General features: G+C 40.9%; 1 protein-coding gene across 3 annotated transcripts in view; it reads left to right on the top strand.

The window, feature by feature from the left end:
• The window catches only part of SUMO1 (small ubiquitin like modifier 1), a 30,077-nt gene that overhangs the window by 9,734 nt on the left and 4,610 nt on the right, over window positions 1-15,733 (top strand). The window contains exons 2-4 of one of the 3 annotated variants that reach the window (XM_036319523.1): window positions 9,667-9,741; window positions 11,003-11,080; window positions 11,912-12,185. In XM_036319523.1, the coding sequence (XP_036175416.1) occupies window positions 9,667-9,741; window positions 11,003-11,080; window positions 11,912-12,016 (258 nt within the window). In that variant the 3' untranslated portion in view covers window positions 12,017-12,185. Of the gene's footprint in view, window positions 1-8,831; window positions 8,999-9,666; window positions 9,742-11,002; window positions 11,081-11,911; window positions 12,186-15,733 lie in introns of those variants that run through there. The other 2 variants (XM_036319522.1, XM_036319521.1) reach the window with 2 other exon arrangements.

Genomic DNA, 15,733 nt, shown 5'->3' with positions numbered 1-15,733 from the left:
TCTCACAGGCGACCTGACCAGGGCCAGGGATCGAGCCTGCAACTGAGGTAAGTGCTCTTGACCGGAATCAAATCCGCCACCCTTCAGTTCGACATTGTCCACTGAACCAAACTGGCTAGGGTGAGAAGTATGTTTTTTAGCTGGCCAGATTTAGGCTTCCCTTTGTAAGAAAGAAGGAGAAATGGATATCAGATAGGTGATTAACAAAGTCTGCCACACCTCTAAATCTGTTTGCTGGTACTTTTGGATACACTGAAACAAACTTGTTCCAGGTTTTGCATAGATCCATAGTCTAGGCTCCAAGAGGAGGTTTTACAAAACCAGTTCAGCTATAATTTTTAGTTCCTGAGAAGTTGGCTGTGCATATCTAGCATTTAACCACTGTTCTAGGATTGCATGCAAATTTCCAGAAGATCCAGTATCTTGACAACTTTACTAAACATTGAGGCTATGGAGCTAAATCTGGTCAGTTTCATTGTAAATCTCTAGTAGTGTCTCATCAAGTGTGAATATATGGAGCATAAAAATGAAAGTATATATGTATTTTTGTGTTTTTAGAATTGTGATATATCCACTGAAGTATGAGATAAATGACTTTTTCTTTTAACATAACCAGGGTACTATTGTCACACCTTGAGAAATGAACAGATCTGTCCTGGCTGGTGTGGCTCAGTTGGTTGAGTGTCATCCCATGCAATAAAAGGTCGCCAGTTCGATTCCTGGTCAGGGCACATACCCAGGTTGTGGGTTAGATCCTAGATTGTGGTGTGTGTACTGGAGGCAACTGATTGGTTTTTTTTTCTCTCTCTCTTTCCCTTTATCTAGTTTCAATGAAAACATTTTTACAAAAGACTTAAAAAAACAAACATCTGTTAATGCCATCAAATAAGAGTAAATGTATTCTAGGTTTTTGGGTTTTCCCCCAAACCACCCCTGTTTCAGAAGAATGAACAATCCTTGTACAATTGGAAGGGTCAGTGACAGATTGGGGGTAGTTAAATTTGATGCTCTCTCTCTCCAGTTGTTTGAATTGTCAACATTCTAATTGCCAGAATGCTTTTAAGCAGAGTTCTTGTTCTTTTGACTTTGAAATTGCACAATAAAATCCTTCTCATGAATTTTGAACATTTGTAAATGAAGATTGCTGTGTCTTCCATCCTCTCCAGTCTAGTTTTCTTTTCAGACCCTAGATGTCTTCTATTTCCAAGTTGTTCCATCTATGTATTTTTTAAAATTAAATATACTTTTTATTGATTTTAGAGAGGAATGGAGAGAGATAGAAATAGAAACATTAATGATGAGCGAGAATCAATAATTGGATGCCTTCTGCACCACCCATACTGGGGATTGAGCCTGCAAGCCGGGTACATTCCTGGACTGGGAATCGAACCATGACCTCCTGATTCATAGGTTGATGCTCAACCACTGAGCCACGCCAGTCAGGCTCCATCTATGTCTTGGAAAGAAGAGTTGATAGTGGGTAGTGTCTGATAAATTCCTTCATCATTCCAGTTACCATGATTCATTCTGTGGATGGCACATATCTGAAAATGTGGAGGTTTCTAGTTCTTCTCTTTGATCTTGCATATACATGTACTTTTCCTTCCATTACCAGTTTCTTCTGCTCTGGGGCTGTGTATTTTTTACAGCCAAACCGACCAGAGCTCTCCGGGATTCTCTTTTCTCTGATGACCTAGTGCCCCAGACCCAGTGCTGAATGCTTTCACTGTTTTGTAACTCGTGTGCCATACCATTCTGCACTGGCTGCTTTCTTACAGGGGGGAGGGAGAAAGGCATCATACAAAAGACACTGAGATTACTGGAGACAGACTTGGTGTTTTTGTCCAAGATCACCTCATTTTCCAGACTAGTCCATCAAAAGAAAAAAAGCACATGAAAAGTTGGAATACAGCATTAGGCAAGCATGGGGCTATTAAGCAAGGGGCACAGACACATTGTTACAGTGCTTCAGAGTTGGGAAGAGATCACCAAAGTGGAGTGACTAGGGAAATTGGCAGCACACTTTTGGAAATTTCAAATCATAGCATTTACATATGCTTACGAAATTGAAGTGAATTTTCTCTTACCCAATGGTGAATATAAAAAACTGAAAGAATTTTTGTTTGGACTGACTAGTGTGTACAGTAGAAGTATGAAGCATTAGTAAGATTGGTACAGAAAATAGTAATCAGCTTAATTCAACAACATTAAAGAATTGCCTAGCGTTTGCCTGACACTATCCTATATAATAAAAGCCTAATATGCAAATCGACTTAACGGCTGAACAACTGGTCGCTGTGACGTGCACTGACCACCAGGGGGCAGACACTCAACGCAGGAGCTGCCCCCAGCCCGCAAACCCCAGGCCAGTCAAGGCGGGTGCCAGTGGGGGCCCCCCGATTGCCCAGCCAGTTGCCCCACAGATTGGCCCTGATTGCCAGCCAGGCCTAGGGATCCTACCCATGCAGGAATTTTGTGCACCAGGCCTCTAGTAGAGATTATAAAGATGAAAAAACTTGGATTCTCTCCTTGTAGACTTGTAAGGAAGATAGGACATTCAAAATGGTCACAGAAAACATTAGTTTATTTAACAAGCACATTGAATATCTTCAAAGTTCTTGGCACTGCATTTGACTAGAAATATCAAGAAGAGTAAGGCATACCAATAGAATCTGCTGGGAGATACAGATATTTAAATATGTGGTTATAAAGGATAAAAGTAAGTAGTGTGAGAACATTTAGGCAAGTGAGCAGGGACATAATTTTGAAGAAGTGATGCCTGAGTGGTCTTGAAAGGGGACTAGCATAGGAAAGAGCATTCCAAGCAGAGGGAATTAGTATGTACAGAGATAGCAGAGATAAGGTAGAGTGTGCCATGTTCAAGAAATTGTAGATAGTTCAGTATGGCTAGAGCAAAGGATAGTATTAGCAAGAGAGAGAGGAGAATAAGGCTGTATTGCTAGACAGACCATCACTGGAGGGACCAACGTGTGTCAGCTAAGGAGTTTGAATTTAACCCTGAGATTTCTGGGCAGATTGGATTACGTTTTAGAGTGATGGCTTTAGTGGTAGTTTGGAGAATTAATTGGAGGGAGCAAGACCGTATGCCTGGTATGCTGTTGCAGTAATGTTAATGGGCAACAATGAGTGCCTGAAGAAAGGCAATGGCTTGGAGAGAATGGGATAGACTTGAGAGCCAGTAAGAATTGTCAGAATGATGAATAAGTGTGAGATTTAAGAGAGAACCTCCAAGTTTCTGTTGTGTGCAATTGAATGTATGGTAGTAATTTATTGCAATTGTGAATCCAGAGGGAGTTGTAGAATTTTCCTTTGATTTTGGTTTTCAGGAGCTGGAGTTAAAAGTAACAGCAGTGATGTAACCATGGGACATCCAAAGTGGAGCTAGTCAAGCACTTTTATAAATGAGTTAAACTCAGAAAATTGTCAGGTTGGAGAGAATAACAGTTATTAGTACAGGCACATGTTAGAGATAGTGCCAGTTTTGTCCCACACAACTGAAGTAAAATAACTTGTAATCTTTTTGCTGGTGGAAGGTTTTACCTTCAATTTATAAAAAAGAACATCTAGAAAGTGCCATAGGACGAGGTATGCCTGTGTCTTAGAGGTAGTTGGAATCATGGGCCATCCAGGGAGACCAAAAAAAAGCATGGAATTGAAGACATGGAATCCACAGGAGCACCAGCATTTAAGGAAATGGCCAAGAGGAGGAGAGAATGGAATCTTAGAGGCCAAAGGTGGAGAATTTTCAAGGAAGGAAGTCATCAAGGAAGACATGTTTGTTATGTTAGGGAGTTAAAGATGAGATTTGAAATTATCCATTATATTTAGCAATAAGGAGTTGAACTAGTAATGTTGGTGAGAGCAATGTCAAGTGGAATGGTGAGGGATAAGCCAGATTACAGTGGGTTGAGAGAGAAAGTAGAGAAAGCAAGTACTGAATACTCTATTTTTTTTAACATTTTTCTTTACTGTTGAAAATGTTACAGATGTCCCTCCTTTACCCCCATTGAGCCCCTCCATCCAGCTCCCATATCCTCTCCAGGCCTCCCCCATACTATGTCTGTCCATGAGCTCTACATATATGTATATAGGGTCATTAGTTAATCTCTTCCCCCAGCCCCCAGCCCTTTTCTTTGAAATAAGTCAGTCTATGGATCTTCATTGTCTCTGGATCTTTTTTGTTCATCAGTTTATTTTATTCATTAGATTCTAAATATAAGTGAGATAATGTGATACTTGTCTTTCTCTAACTGACTTATTTCACTTAGCACAATACTCTTCAGCCCCTTCATGCTGTCTCAGAAGGTAAGAGAACCTTTTTTTTTTTACAGAGAGGAAGGGAGAGGGATAGAGAGTTAGAAACATCGATGAGAGAGAAACATCGATCAACTGCCTCCTGCACACTCCCTACTGGAGATGTGCCTGCAACCAAGGTACATGCCCTTGACCGGAATCAAACCTGGGACCTTTCAGTCCGCAGGCCAACGCTCTATCCACTGAGCCAAACCAGTTACCATGAGAACCGTCTTTTTTACAGCTGCATAGCATTCCATTGTGTAAATGTACCACAGTGTTTAATCCATTCATCTACTGATGGTACTAGGGCTATTTCCAGATCTTAGCTATTGTAAATAATACTGCTAGAAACATCGGGGTGCGTATATTCTTTCTGATCAGTGTTTCTGGCTTCTTAGGATATATTCCTAGAAGTGGGCCAAATAGTTCCATTTTTAATTTTTTATGTTTTTATTGATTTCAGAGAGGAAGGGAGAGAGGGAAAGAGAGAGAAACATAACGATGGAAGAGAGTCATTGATTGGTTGCCTCCTGCACACCCCGCACTGGGGATAGAGCCTGCAACCTAGGCAGTGCCCTTGACCAGAATCGAATCCGGAACTCTTCAGTCCACAGGCTGACACTCTATCCACTGAGCCAAACTGGCTAGGGCCCATTTTTATTTTTATTTATTTATTTTTTAATATATTCTTACTGACTTCAGAGAGGAAGGGAGAGGGAGAGAGAGACAGAGACAGAAACATAAACATCAGTGCTGAGAGAGAATCATTGATTGGCTGCCTCCTGCACACCCCCTAACCCGGGTATGTGCCCTTGACTGGAATCGAACCTGGGACCCCTCAGTCTGGAGGCTAACGCTTTATCTACTGAGCCAAACCAGCCAGGGCTGTTTTTATTTTTTTCAGGAAACTCCACACTTTTCCATAGTGGTTGTACCAGTCTACATTCCAGCAGCAGTGTACTAGCTTCCTTTTTCTCCACATCCTCACCAGCACTGTTTGTTGATTTATTAATGGTAGCCATTATCATTTTAGTTTGCATTTCTCTGATAACGAGGAACGTTGAACATTTTTTTCATGTCTCTTGGCCATATGTATGTCCTCTTTGGAGAAGTGTCTATTCAGGTCCTCTGCCCATCTTTTAATTGGGTTGTCTTCTCTTGTTGAGTACAGTGGGGCCTTGCCTTACGAGTGTCCTGACTAATGAGTTTTTTGAGATACCAGCTGTCTCTTGGCCGATTTTTTGCATTGAGTTGACAGAGTAATTTGAGTTAACGAGCTGCTTAACGAGCTCGGTCTCCGAACGAATTAAACTCGTAAGTCAAGGCCCCGCTGTACTCTTGTATGAAGTTTGGTGAAAAAGATGAGGACAAAAAGTAGAGAAGCCGATTGAAGGGGCACTATTTTTAATTGAGAATAAATGGTATAAAAGATATGAATAGGTTGCAAATGAGAGCATTAAAGGAAAATATTAATCCCATTTGGAAGGTTGAGGCATGCTTTGGTTTCTCAGAGTGTTTTTTATTTATTTTATTTTATTTTTTTAAAATATATTTTATTGAGTTTTTACAGACAGGAAAGGAGAGAGATAGAGAGTTAGAAACATCGATGAGAGAGAAACATCGACCAGCTCCCTCCTGCACACTCCCTACTGGGGATGTGCCCGCAACCAAGGTACATGCCCTTGACCGGAATCAAACCCGGGACCCTTCAGTCTGCAGGCCGACGCTCTATCCACTGAGCCAAACCGGTTTTGGCCCTCAGAGTGTTTTTTAAATACTGGACTTCAGATGATGAGGGGTGCATTTCCCTGAGATGATTTCAAGAGAGGCTGAGGGAAGATATATATATATTCCTGGTAAAGGAAACAGAAACCTCAAAGGGTGAAAGGTGGAGAAATGCTGAGGGGCGTTTTTGGGGAACAGTAAATAAAGAGTCCAATGTAACCGACTCCTTGGGTTTGTAAAGAAAGTGGTAAGAGAAAAAAGAGAGTTGAGCTTGGCAGTGGAGGAACTCAATGCGGGGCTGTGGGGTTTAATTCTATACCTTAAAGTACTGGAAGCTACTAATACTTTTTGATCGGGGTAGTTACACAATAAGAGCAGCTGTGCTGTAGAAAGAGTTCTGAAGCCTGTGGACGATGGCGGGGAAAGAAATCTTGTCCTGAGCAGCCTCTGTAGCTACCTTATCTAGGAAATACTGGAGCAAAATGCTCCCTATTGTGCTGACTGACTTCTGCTGGGGCTGGGGCTGGGGCTGGGGCTGGGTTCTTCTTTGTGCTCACTTACACAAAGCTTCTTTACTAACACTCCTCCCAGTAGTAAAAGAGAACTCGGGGCTTTGTTGCTCTTCACTGCATGGAATAAGCTGTCCTTGCCCTCTGTAGATACTTAAAGGAAAAAGCAGCTGTTTTCTAGGAATACAGATTCATAGAAATGTGGTGGTGAGACTATATTTAAGACAGTCTTCTAGTTTTCAGGTGAAATACTGTCTCACTAAACAAGGTTAATTTTGCCTGCTGCTGTAATATGCAGTAGTCAGCAAATGTTGAAAGTTCTGCAGAATGCAAAGAGGCAAGGAAGGATTCACACTAATGAAGTCAATTCTGTTATCTAAGTATTTCCCTAGACACTAACCTGTATCTTCATGTTAAAAGCTACTTCTAGTTTAATAGGTTCAGTTAAATTTTGAATGTTAAAGAAAATTTACAGAGAAACCAAGATGGCGGCATAGGTAAACACCGGAGATTGCTGCCTCGCACAACCACTTCAAAAATACAGCTAAAAGACGGAACGAACATCATCCAGAACCACAGGAAGGCTGGCTGAGTGGAAATTCTACAACTAGAAGGAAAGAGAAAAGCACACTGAGACTCAGAGGATGTGCAGTGCAGAAATAAAATACAAAGGTGCGGAGGTGCATGCGGAGAGGGCTGGCGGCTGAGGACACGATCGTCTTTTTCAATCGGGAGGGAGTCTCAGGCTCTAAGCTCCAGTTCCAGGCGAGTCTCTGGGGACCCAGACTCATACGGGAGAAACGGGACTGTCTGGCATTGGTCGTAACTCGAGGGCAGCTTTCTCTCGGAGGCACTCGCAGCGATTGCCAGGACCTCTGAAGGCAGGACTGAGAGCAGCCAAACTGCTCGCTCCACCCGCCCTGTTGATCCCCTGGGACCCAGCCCTGCTCAGGCTGGGCACAGAGGCTTTTGCATATGAAAGGCCCGGCCCTTTGTAACCTGAAAATTACTTAACAAACTGCAGCTGCCCCAAGGCCCCAGGGCAACGTGCATTGTTTTACAGCTGGCTTCTGCTGGGTAGCCTCAGGCAGAGGCTAGATTAGCACTTCCTTAGATCCAAGAGCCAGTGTACCCAGTGGTCAGAGTGGGACCATCCAATTACAACTCCTCAGATCCATAAGGGACACACTCAGGGGGCAGACTCAGTGAGCACCAAAGCCCCACTGAAGCAAGTCTTGCCCCAGAAGGGTGTCTTCAGCATAGAAGTTCTCCCACTGTAGACACAGCTGATTCTCACAGCCAATTGGCCTGGAGGTCAATTCCTCCCAGTGATACCTACAACAATCAAGGCTTAACTACAACAAGACTGTGCACAAAGGTGCACCAAGAGTGTCTACCTCAGGTAATTGGGGAGGCTGAGCCACTGGGCCCTATAGGACACTTAGCACAGAGCCACTCTATCAACACAGCGAAGCATAAAAAATGCGGAGACAAAGAAACAGGACACAAATGACAGAAATGGAGGAAAGCAAACTACTGGATATAGAGTTCAAAACCACACTTTTAAGGTTTTTCAAGAATTTTCTAGAAACCGCCGATAAACTTAATGAGACCCTCAAGAAATCTAGTGAGACCCTCGATGTTGTGATAAAGGTCCAACTAGAAATTAAGCATACACTGACTGAAATAAAGAATATTATACAGACTCCCAACAGCAGACCAGAGGATCGCAAGAATCAAGTCAAAGATTTGAAATACGAAGAAGCAAAAAACACCCAACCAGAAAAGCAAAATGAAAAAAGAATACAAAAATACAAAGATAGTGTAAGGAGCCTCTGGGACAGCTTCAAGCGCACCAACATCCGAATTATAGGGGTGCCAGAAGAAGAGAGAGAGCAAGATATTGAAAACCTATTTGAAGAAATAATGACAGACAACTTCCCCTACTGGGTGAAAGAAATAGACTTACAAGTCCAGGAAGCTCAGAGAACCCCAAACAAAAGGAACCCAAAGAGGACCACACCAAGACACATCATAATTAAAATGCCAAGAGCAAAAGACAAAGAGAGAATCCTAAAAGCAGCAAGAGAACGAAAGTCAGTTACCTACAATGGAGTACCCATATGACTGTCAGCTGATTTCTCAATAGAAATTTTGCAAGCCAGAAGGGAGTGGCAAGAAATATTCAAAGTGATGAATAGCAAGAACCTACAACCAAAGCTATCATTCAGAATTGAAGGTCAGATAAAGAGCTTCACAGATAAGAAAAAGCTAAAGGAGTTCATCACCACCAAACCAGTATTATATGAAATGCTGAAAGGTATTCTTTAAGAAGAGGAAGAAGAAGAAAAAGGTAAAGATACAAGTTATGAACATCAAATACACATCTTATCAACAAGTGAATCTAAAATCAAGTGAATAAATAATCTGATGAACAGAATGAACTGGTGATTATAATAGAATCAGGGACATAGAAAGGGAATGGACTGACTATTCTTGCGGGGGGGGGGGGAGGAGGGGTGTGGGGGGTGCGGGAAGAGATTGGATAATAATCGTGCACCTATGGATGAGGACAGTGGGTGGGGAGTGAGGGCGGAGGGTGGGGTGGGAACTGGGTGGAGGGGAGTTATGGGGGGAAAAAAGAGGAACCAGTGTAATAAACTGAACAATAAAGATTTAATTAAAAAAAAAAAAAAGAAAACTTACTAGTTTTAAGTTATTACCAGCCTGAGATACACAGGTGATGGCCTTGTGATTTTACTTGTAAAATACAGTATCATTGGTTATATTCTTATCATGTGTGGATTAGCAGTTTGAAATTGTTACGAATAATGGAGTATATATTTAAATAAGTGGATAATTTGGTGGCCAAGTGAAAATTTCCAAGCTACTGCAGGATATGATAACAGACCTCTTTCTTGATTTCTAGTAAACTTGTGTTTGGGCCAGTAATTGACTTAGGATATTTTTGCTTAATTGACTAGCCAAGAAAATACATGTTGTTTGTATTCTCAAGTGCTTATTTTGTACCCTGAGCTAAAGTAATGGGTACTCATAAGTAAGTAATGAAAGTAGCATGTAGGAACTTTTATCTTTAAAAGTACTTTTCTTTCAGGAGGCAAAACCTTCAACTGAGGACTTGGGGGATAAGAAGGAAGGAGAATACATTAAACTCAAAGTCATTGGACAGGTGAGTTTCGTTATTTTTCTTTGTTGACTCTCCTTGAATATGTGAATAATTTCTGACACAGGAAAAATTCTGACTGGCAAGACAACAAGACTTTGGTTCTTGTCGTCTTCTTTTTTAAAAACTATTTTATTGCCCTAACCGGTCTGGCTCAGTGGATAGAGCGTCGGCCTGCGGACTCAAGGGTCCCAGGTTCGATTCTGGTCAAGGGCATGTACCTTGGCTGCGGGCACATCCCAGGTAGGGGGCGTGCAGGAGGCAGCTGATCGATGTCTCTCGCTCATCGATGTTTCTAACTCTCTATCCCTCTCCCTTCCTCTCTGTAAAAACTCAATAAAATATATTTAAAAAATTAAAAAAAACCAAAAAACTATTTTATTGATTTCAGAGAGGAAGGGGGGGTGGGGGGGGAGAGAGAGAAAGAGAGAGAGGAGAGAAACATCAATGATGAGAGAGAATCATTGGTCAGCTGCCTCTTGCACGCTTTCCGTCCTGGTGATCGAGCCTGCAACCTGGGCATATGCCCTGATTAGAATCGAGCCATGACCTTCTGGTTCATAGGTTGACTCTGAACCACTGGGACATGTGGGCCAGGCTTCTATTTAAAAAAAAAAAATATTTTTATTGATTTCAGAGAGGAAGGAAGAAGGAACTGTGACCTGGTTCGTAAACATTCAACCACTGAGCCACATGGCCAGGTGGTAAAGATGTTTTGTTTATTTTACATTTCTCTGATTATCAGTGAGCTGTAATTTTTGGTCTATGTTTATATTCTGTTGATTACATGTTCATATTCTCATTTACTGTGATTTCTTATTCTGAAAAATTTTAAAGATTTAATTCACGTACCATAAAATCCATTTTAGAGTGTATAGTTCAGTGACTTCAGTTGTCGGGGGAGGTACTTTTTGTTTTGAGTTGTTTTGAGGAGGGGTTTGTAATAATTCAGCTTTTATTTTACATATATAGGATGGACATGCAATTATGAAGGAATGTATTCTTTGATATACATGCTTTTACTTACATTGCTAACTTAAAAACTCAAGACATTGTCTTTATGTTTGTTATATTAAGTTTATTTGGAAATGGGTATAGAGTAATGATTAGAGTGTTTTAATAACACCTGTTATGAATAATAAAAAATACTTTGGTGGGAAAATACAGGTGACAAGGTTTGCTTCTATTTGTGTAATTAAACTATTTGTTTCAAGTAAAGGTAGTAATTTACACAAAGAAGGGTAATTTTTTTCTTGTATCTCCTTAGGATAGCAGTGAGATTCACTTCAAAGTGAAAATGACAACACATCTCAAGAAACTCAAAGAATCATACTGTCAAAGACAGGTTTGTATGTTATTGTAGTAAATACAATGCTTTATATGTCATTCATTTATCTTTATGGCTTAACAGTGTATGTAATAAAGGCAAGTGCATCTTGGTGATCACTATGAAATTTCCTTGTTTGTAACCACGAATGTTTAGCCATATGTTAAATTTACTATTAATTATCTTTTTGTTTTGTTTTTGTTATCCTCACCTGAGGATATATATATATATTTTTAAAGTAGCAGTTATTATTCATTTGTGAGTTTTGTTTTTTAATATATTTTTATTGATTTCAGAGAGGAAGTGACCGGCTGCCTCCTGCAGGCCCCCCACTGGGGGATCGAGCCTGCAACCCGAGCATGTGCCCTTGACCGAAATTGAACCCGGGGCCTTCCAGTCTGCAGTCCAACGCTCTATCCACTGAGCCAAACCAGCTAGGGCTTGAGGATATTTTTTCCATTGATTTTTAGAGAGAGTGGGAGGGAGGGAGAGGGACAGAGAGAGAAACATCTATGTGAGAGAGACACATCTATCAGTTGCCTCCCGCACACACCCTGGCTGGGGCTGGGGATTGAGTCTGCAGCTGAAGTATATGCCCTTGACCTAAGACCCTTCCATCCTTGGTCTGCTCTAACCACTGAGCACCCGGCTAGGGCAATACTTTATTTTAAGTATTAATTTATACATAGTACTACCTATAACTGCTAATTGCATTCTATGCTTTCAGTATTAAGGGATTTTCTCTTTTAAATAATCATATAGAAGTCTGTTTAATTTAGGAATACCAGATTCTCACAGATTCTGGCCTTTATGAGTTAGATCAATAACAAATTCCTTTAACCTTTCTAGATTCAAATTCGGGCTCCATCACTGTTTGACTATGGGACCAAGAACAAGTTATGTCCCTTAGAAAAATGGGACTATTACAGTGCCTACCCCATGAAGATGAAATAAGATGACCTACATAAAGCGCTTAACATGATGCCTAAAAATGTTCAGTAAATGTTACCCATTATCATTATTAACAAAATAGATTTAAAAAAATAAGTGTACTTGGAATTAATATATAGATGCTCCTTAAAATGGGGTTGTGTCCCAATAAACTCATCATTAGTTGAAAATATCATAAGTCAAAAATGCATTTAATACACCTAATCTATTCAAAGTCATGGCTTATTATAGCCTATCTTAAACGTGGCAACACAGTACACTTAACCCTCATGTTCGCCTTGCTGACGGGGAGCTACAGCTTGTTGCTGCTGCCCAGCATCATGAGAGTATTGTACTGCATATCACTAGCTTGGGAAAAGATCAAAATTCAAATTTTGAAGTACAGTTGACCCTTGAACAACACAGGGATTATTTTGTAGTCTATCTGTATTATATACTGTATTCTTTTTTTAAAAAATATTTACGTAATCACCTTTATTTATTTATTTTGTGTGTGTTTGTTTTTGTTAATCCTCACCTGAGGATATTTTTCCACTGATTTTTAGAGAGAATGGAAGAGAGAGAGAAAGACAGAGAGAAACATTGATGTGAGAGAAACACATTGATTGGTTCCCTCCTGCAGGAGCCCTGACCAGGGCCCAGGCTGGGGAGGAGCCTGCAACCAAGGTACATGCCCTGAACCTGGGACTCCTCGGTCCGCAGGCTGACGCTCTATCCACTGAGCCAAACTGGCCAGGGTTATACTGTATTCTTATAATAAAAGCAAGCTAGAGAAAAAAATCATGAAGAAAATCATGAGGAAATATATTTATAATACTGTACACATTTATTGAAAAAGATTCGTGTGTAATTGGACTCGAGAAGCTCAAACCCATTTGTTCAAGGTTGAACTGTACAGCTTCTGCACCCATATCATCACTGTTGGACCATCATAAAGTCAAAAAATCGTAAGTTGGGGACCATCTGTATAGAGGAGACACCAAGATATGTTTTAATAATTGAATTGTGTTACATGATATTATTAGCTCAGGTATTGTAGGTTTTCTGGAGGGTTTCTTTTTACAGTTTAAATCAGTAACTTAAGTAAAAATCACTTTTGCTAGAAGAAAAAGAGATCAATTAGGTGTTAGGATAAGTAAAACAGTTAACATCTCTCTCCTGTTCTTGATGTTAATTGTTAAACCCATTAAAATCTTATTAATTGGGGCTCAACTGGTTCACATTTGTAAAAATGGTGATGAAAGCTAAAATTGAGTGTTCACCAGGGAAAAGGAACTTGCATTAACTGTGCTGTGCTAGGTACTCAGAAATAAGAAACATTGTACTTAATCCTCACAACAATTCTGAAGAAAATTATATAGTCTTTTTACCCCATCTATAGACCAGGATGTTGATTATTGAGGAAAAACAGTACAAAGTAAAGAAGTAATTTACAAAGCTCAAGTTTATGGAAGGTGCTAGGTTTGGGGAGATAATTAAAATATAACAACAACTTAGAATCATTTTCAGCGGTTTTTTTTTAATGCTTTTTTATTGATTTCAGAGAGGAAGAGAGAAAGGAAAGAGAGGGAAACATCAATGATGAAAGAGAATCATTGATTGGCTGCCTCCTGCATGCCTCATATTGGGGATCGAGCCCATAACCTGGGCATGTGCCCTGACCAGTAATCAAACTGTGACCTGATATATAGGTTGATGCTCAACCACTGAGCCATGCTGGCCTAGCTCCATTTCACATTTATTGATTGGTTTGTGTATAAACTTTTAAAAATATATATTTTTTTTATTGATTTCAGAGAGGAAGGAAGGGAGAGAGAGAGAGAGAGAGAAGAAACATCAATGATGAGAGAGAATCATTGATCAGCTGCCTCCTTCAGGCCCCCTACTAGGGACCGAGCCCGCAACCCAGGCATATGCCTTTGACCAGAATCGAACCCGGGACCCTTCAGTCCACAGGCCAACACTCTGTCAACTGAGCCAAACTGACTAGGGCATATAGGAACTTTTTTGACCCCAGCACAATATAATGCTTCTTTTTCAAAAAGATCCTATAATTAAATTAAAATCAAAGCATATTCTGCCTTTGTCAGTTAAACTTATTTATTTTTTTTAAATATATTTTATTGGTTTTTTACAGAGAGGAAGGGAGAGGGATAGAGAGTTAGAAACATCGATGAGAGAGAGACATCGATCAGGCGCCTCCTGCACACCCCCCACTGGGGGTGTGCTCGCAACCCGGGCACATGCCCCTGACAGGAATTGAACCTGGGACCCTTCGGTCCGCAGGCCGACACTCTATCCACTGAGCCAAACCAGTCAGGACTGAACTTATTTTTTAAAATATATCCCTGGAAAGAATTTAAAATGAAATGAAGGGTAAGTGTATGTGGTCTTATATACTTATGGTATAGTACATATTGAAAGATAGTTTTAATTTTTTGATGCTTTTGGGATGGTGTTTAAGCAGAAAATCTTAATATATTAGGTGTTGAGCAAGACTTTCATAATACTTATGGACTAAATAAATAATTCTTGATTTGTATTTATTAGTTATTTCTCTTTAAATTAGCATTTCTCTCCTTACAGCTATTTTGTTTAACAAATGATTAGAAAAATATATTTTAATATTTTTTGTGATATTTACAGTGCTCTGTATGCCATCACAGGTTTATTGTAGCTTATCTGGATAGCTACTGTGCTTTACCAAATGTCTATGATTTAATCTTTTAAAACCAGTTTTGCTTGTGTAGCTGGAAGATAGTAAGGGTGCGCATCCAATTTTTGATTTTATCTTTCACTAGGGGCCTGGTGCACGAGCACGGCGGCGGCGGGGGTGTGTGTGTGTGTGTGTGTGTGTGTGTGTGTGTCCGTCCCTCTCAGCTCAGCCTGAGTCCTCTCGCAATCTGGAACCCCTTGGGTAGGGTCCCTAGGCCTGGTCGGTGATCAGGGCCTCTTGGGGCTTTCTTTCCCCCGGAAGCCAGTAGCTGGCCCCGCCCCCGCCACTGCTTGCCATCTGTGTGGCGTTGCTCCCCCCCCCCCCCCCCCCACATACACCGGTCGCCTCCCTCTGCGGGCAACAGGTGTGGGGTGTGATCGCTTGGCTGGCCTGGGCCGCCTCCTGCGTGGCAATCGATTGCGGAGCCCCCCCCCCATCAATCGCCCTGCAGAGGGTGGCCTGGGCCTCCCTCTGCGGGGCGATCATGGGGCGATGGTGGGGCCCCCTGACCAATCGCATTGCACCTGCCTTGGCTGGCCTGCCTGGTGCCAGTGCATGTCATAGCATAGCCGTTCTGAAGGTCTGAACGGTTGTTCTGCTCTTTAGTCGTTTGGTCGATTTGCATATACGCTTTTATTATGATAGATATAGATAGATGTTAGCTTACAGATTTCAGAGGAAACTATAAAATAGTTGTCCAGAGCAGAGGCTTAGAATAGATTTAGCCTTAAATTTTGGCTAGCTATTGTACCCTGTCTATACCTTTGATTCCCTAGCTGTATAATGAAGATAAGGTGACAGACATTTATGATTATGTAGGTCAAATACTTGGAACAGGGAGGACCTAGCAAATAGCACTCAATAAATTGTGATTATGATAGGATTCGCTGTCTAGTTTTATGTTCTGTGTGTTCTGTTAAAGTTTTTACGTTTGCTTTTTGTGCATCAAAGTTCTTATTTCCTCTAAGATTTGTATGTATACATATTTATATATATATTTTTTT

Source organism: Myotis myotis, unplaced genomic scaffold (genome assembly GCF_014108235.1).
Source record: "Myotis myotis isolate mMyoMyo1 unplaced genomic scaffold, mMyoMyo1.p scaffold_m19_p_8, whole genome shotgun sequence".
NCBI lineage: Eukaryota > Metazoa > Chordata > Mammalia > Chiroptera > Vespertilionidae > Myotis > Myotis myotis.
This window is presented reverse-complemented; position numbering and strand designations above follow the sequence as displayed.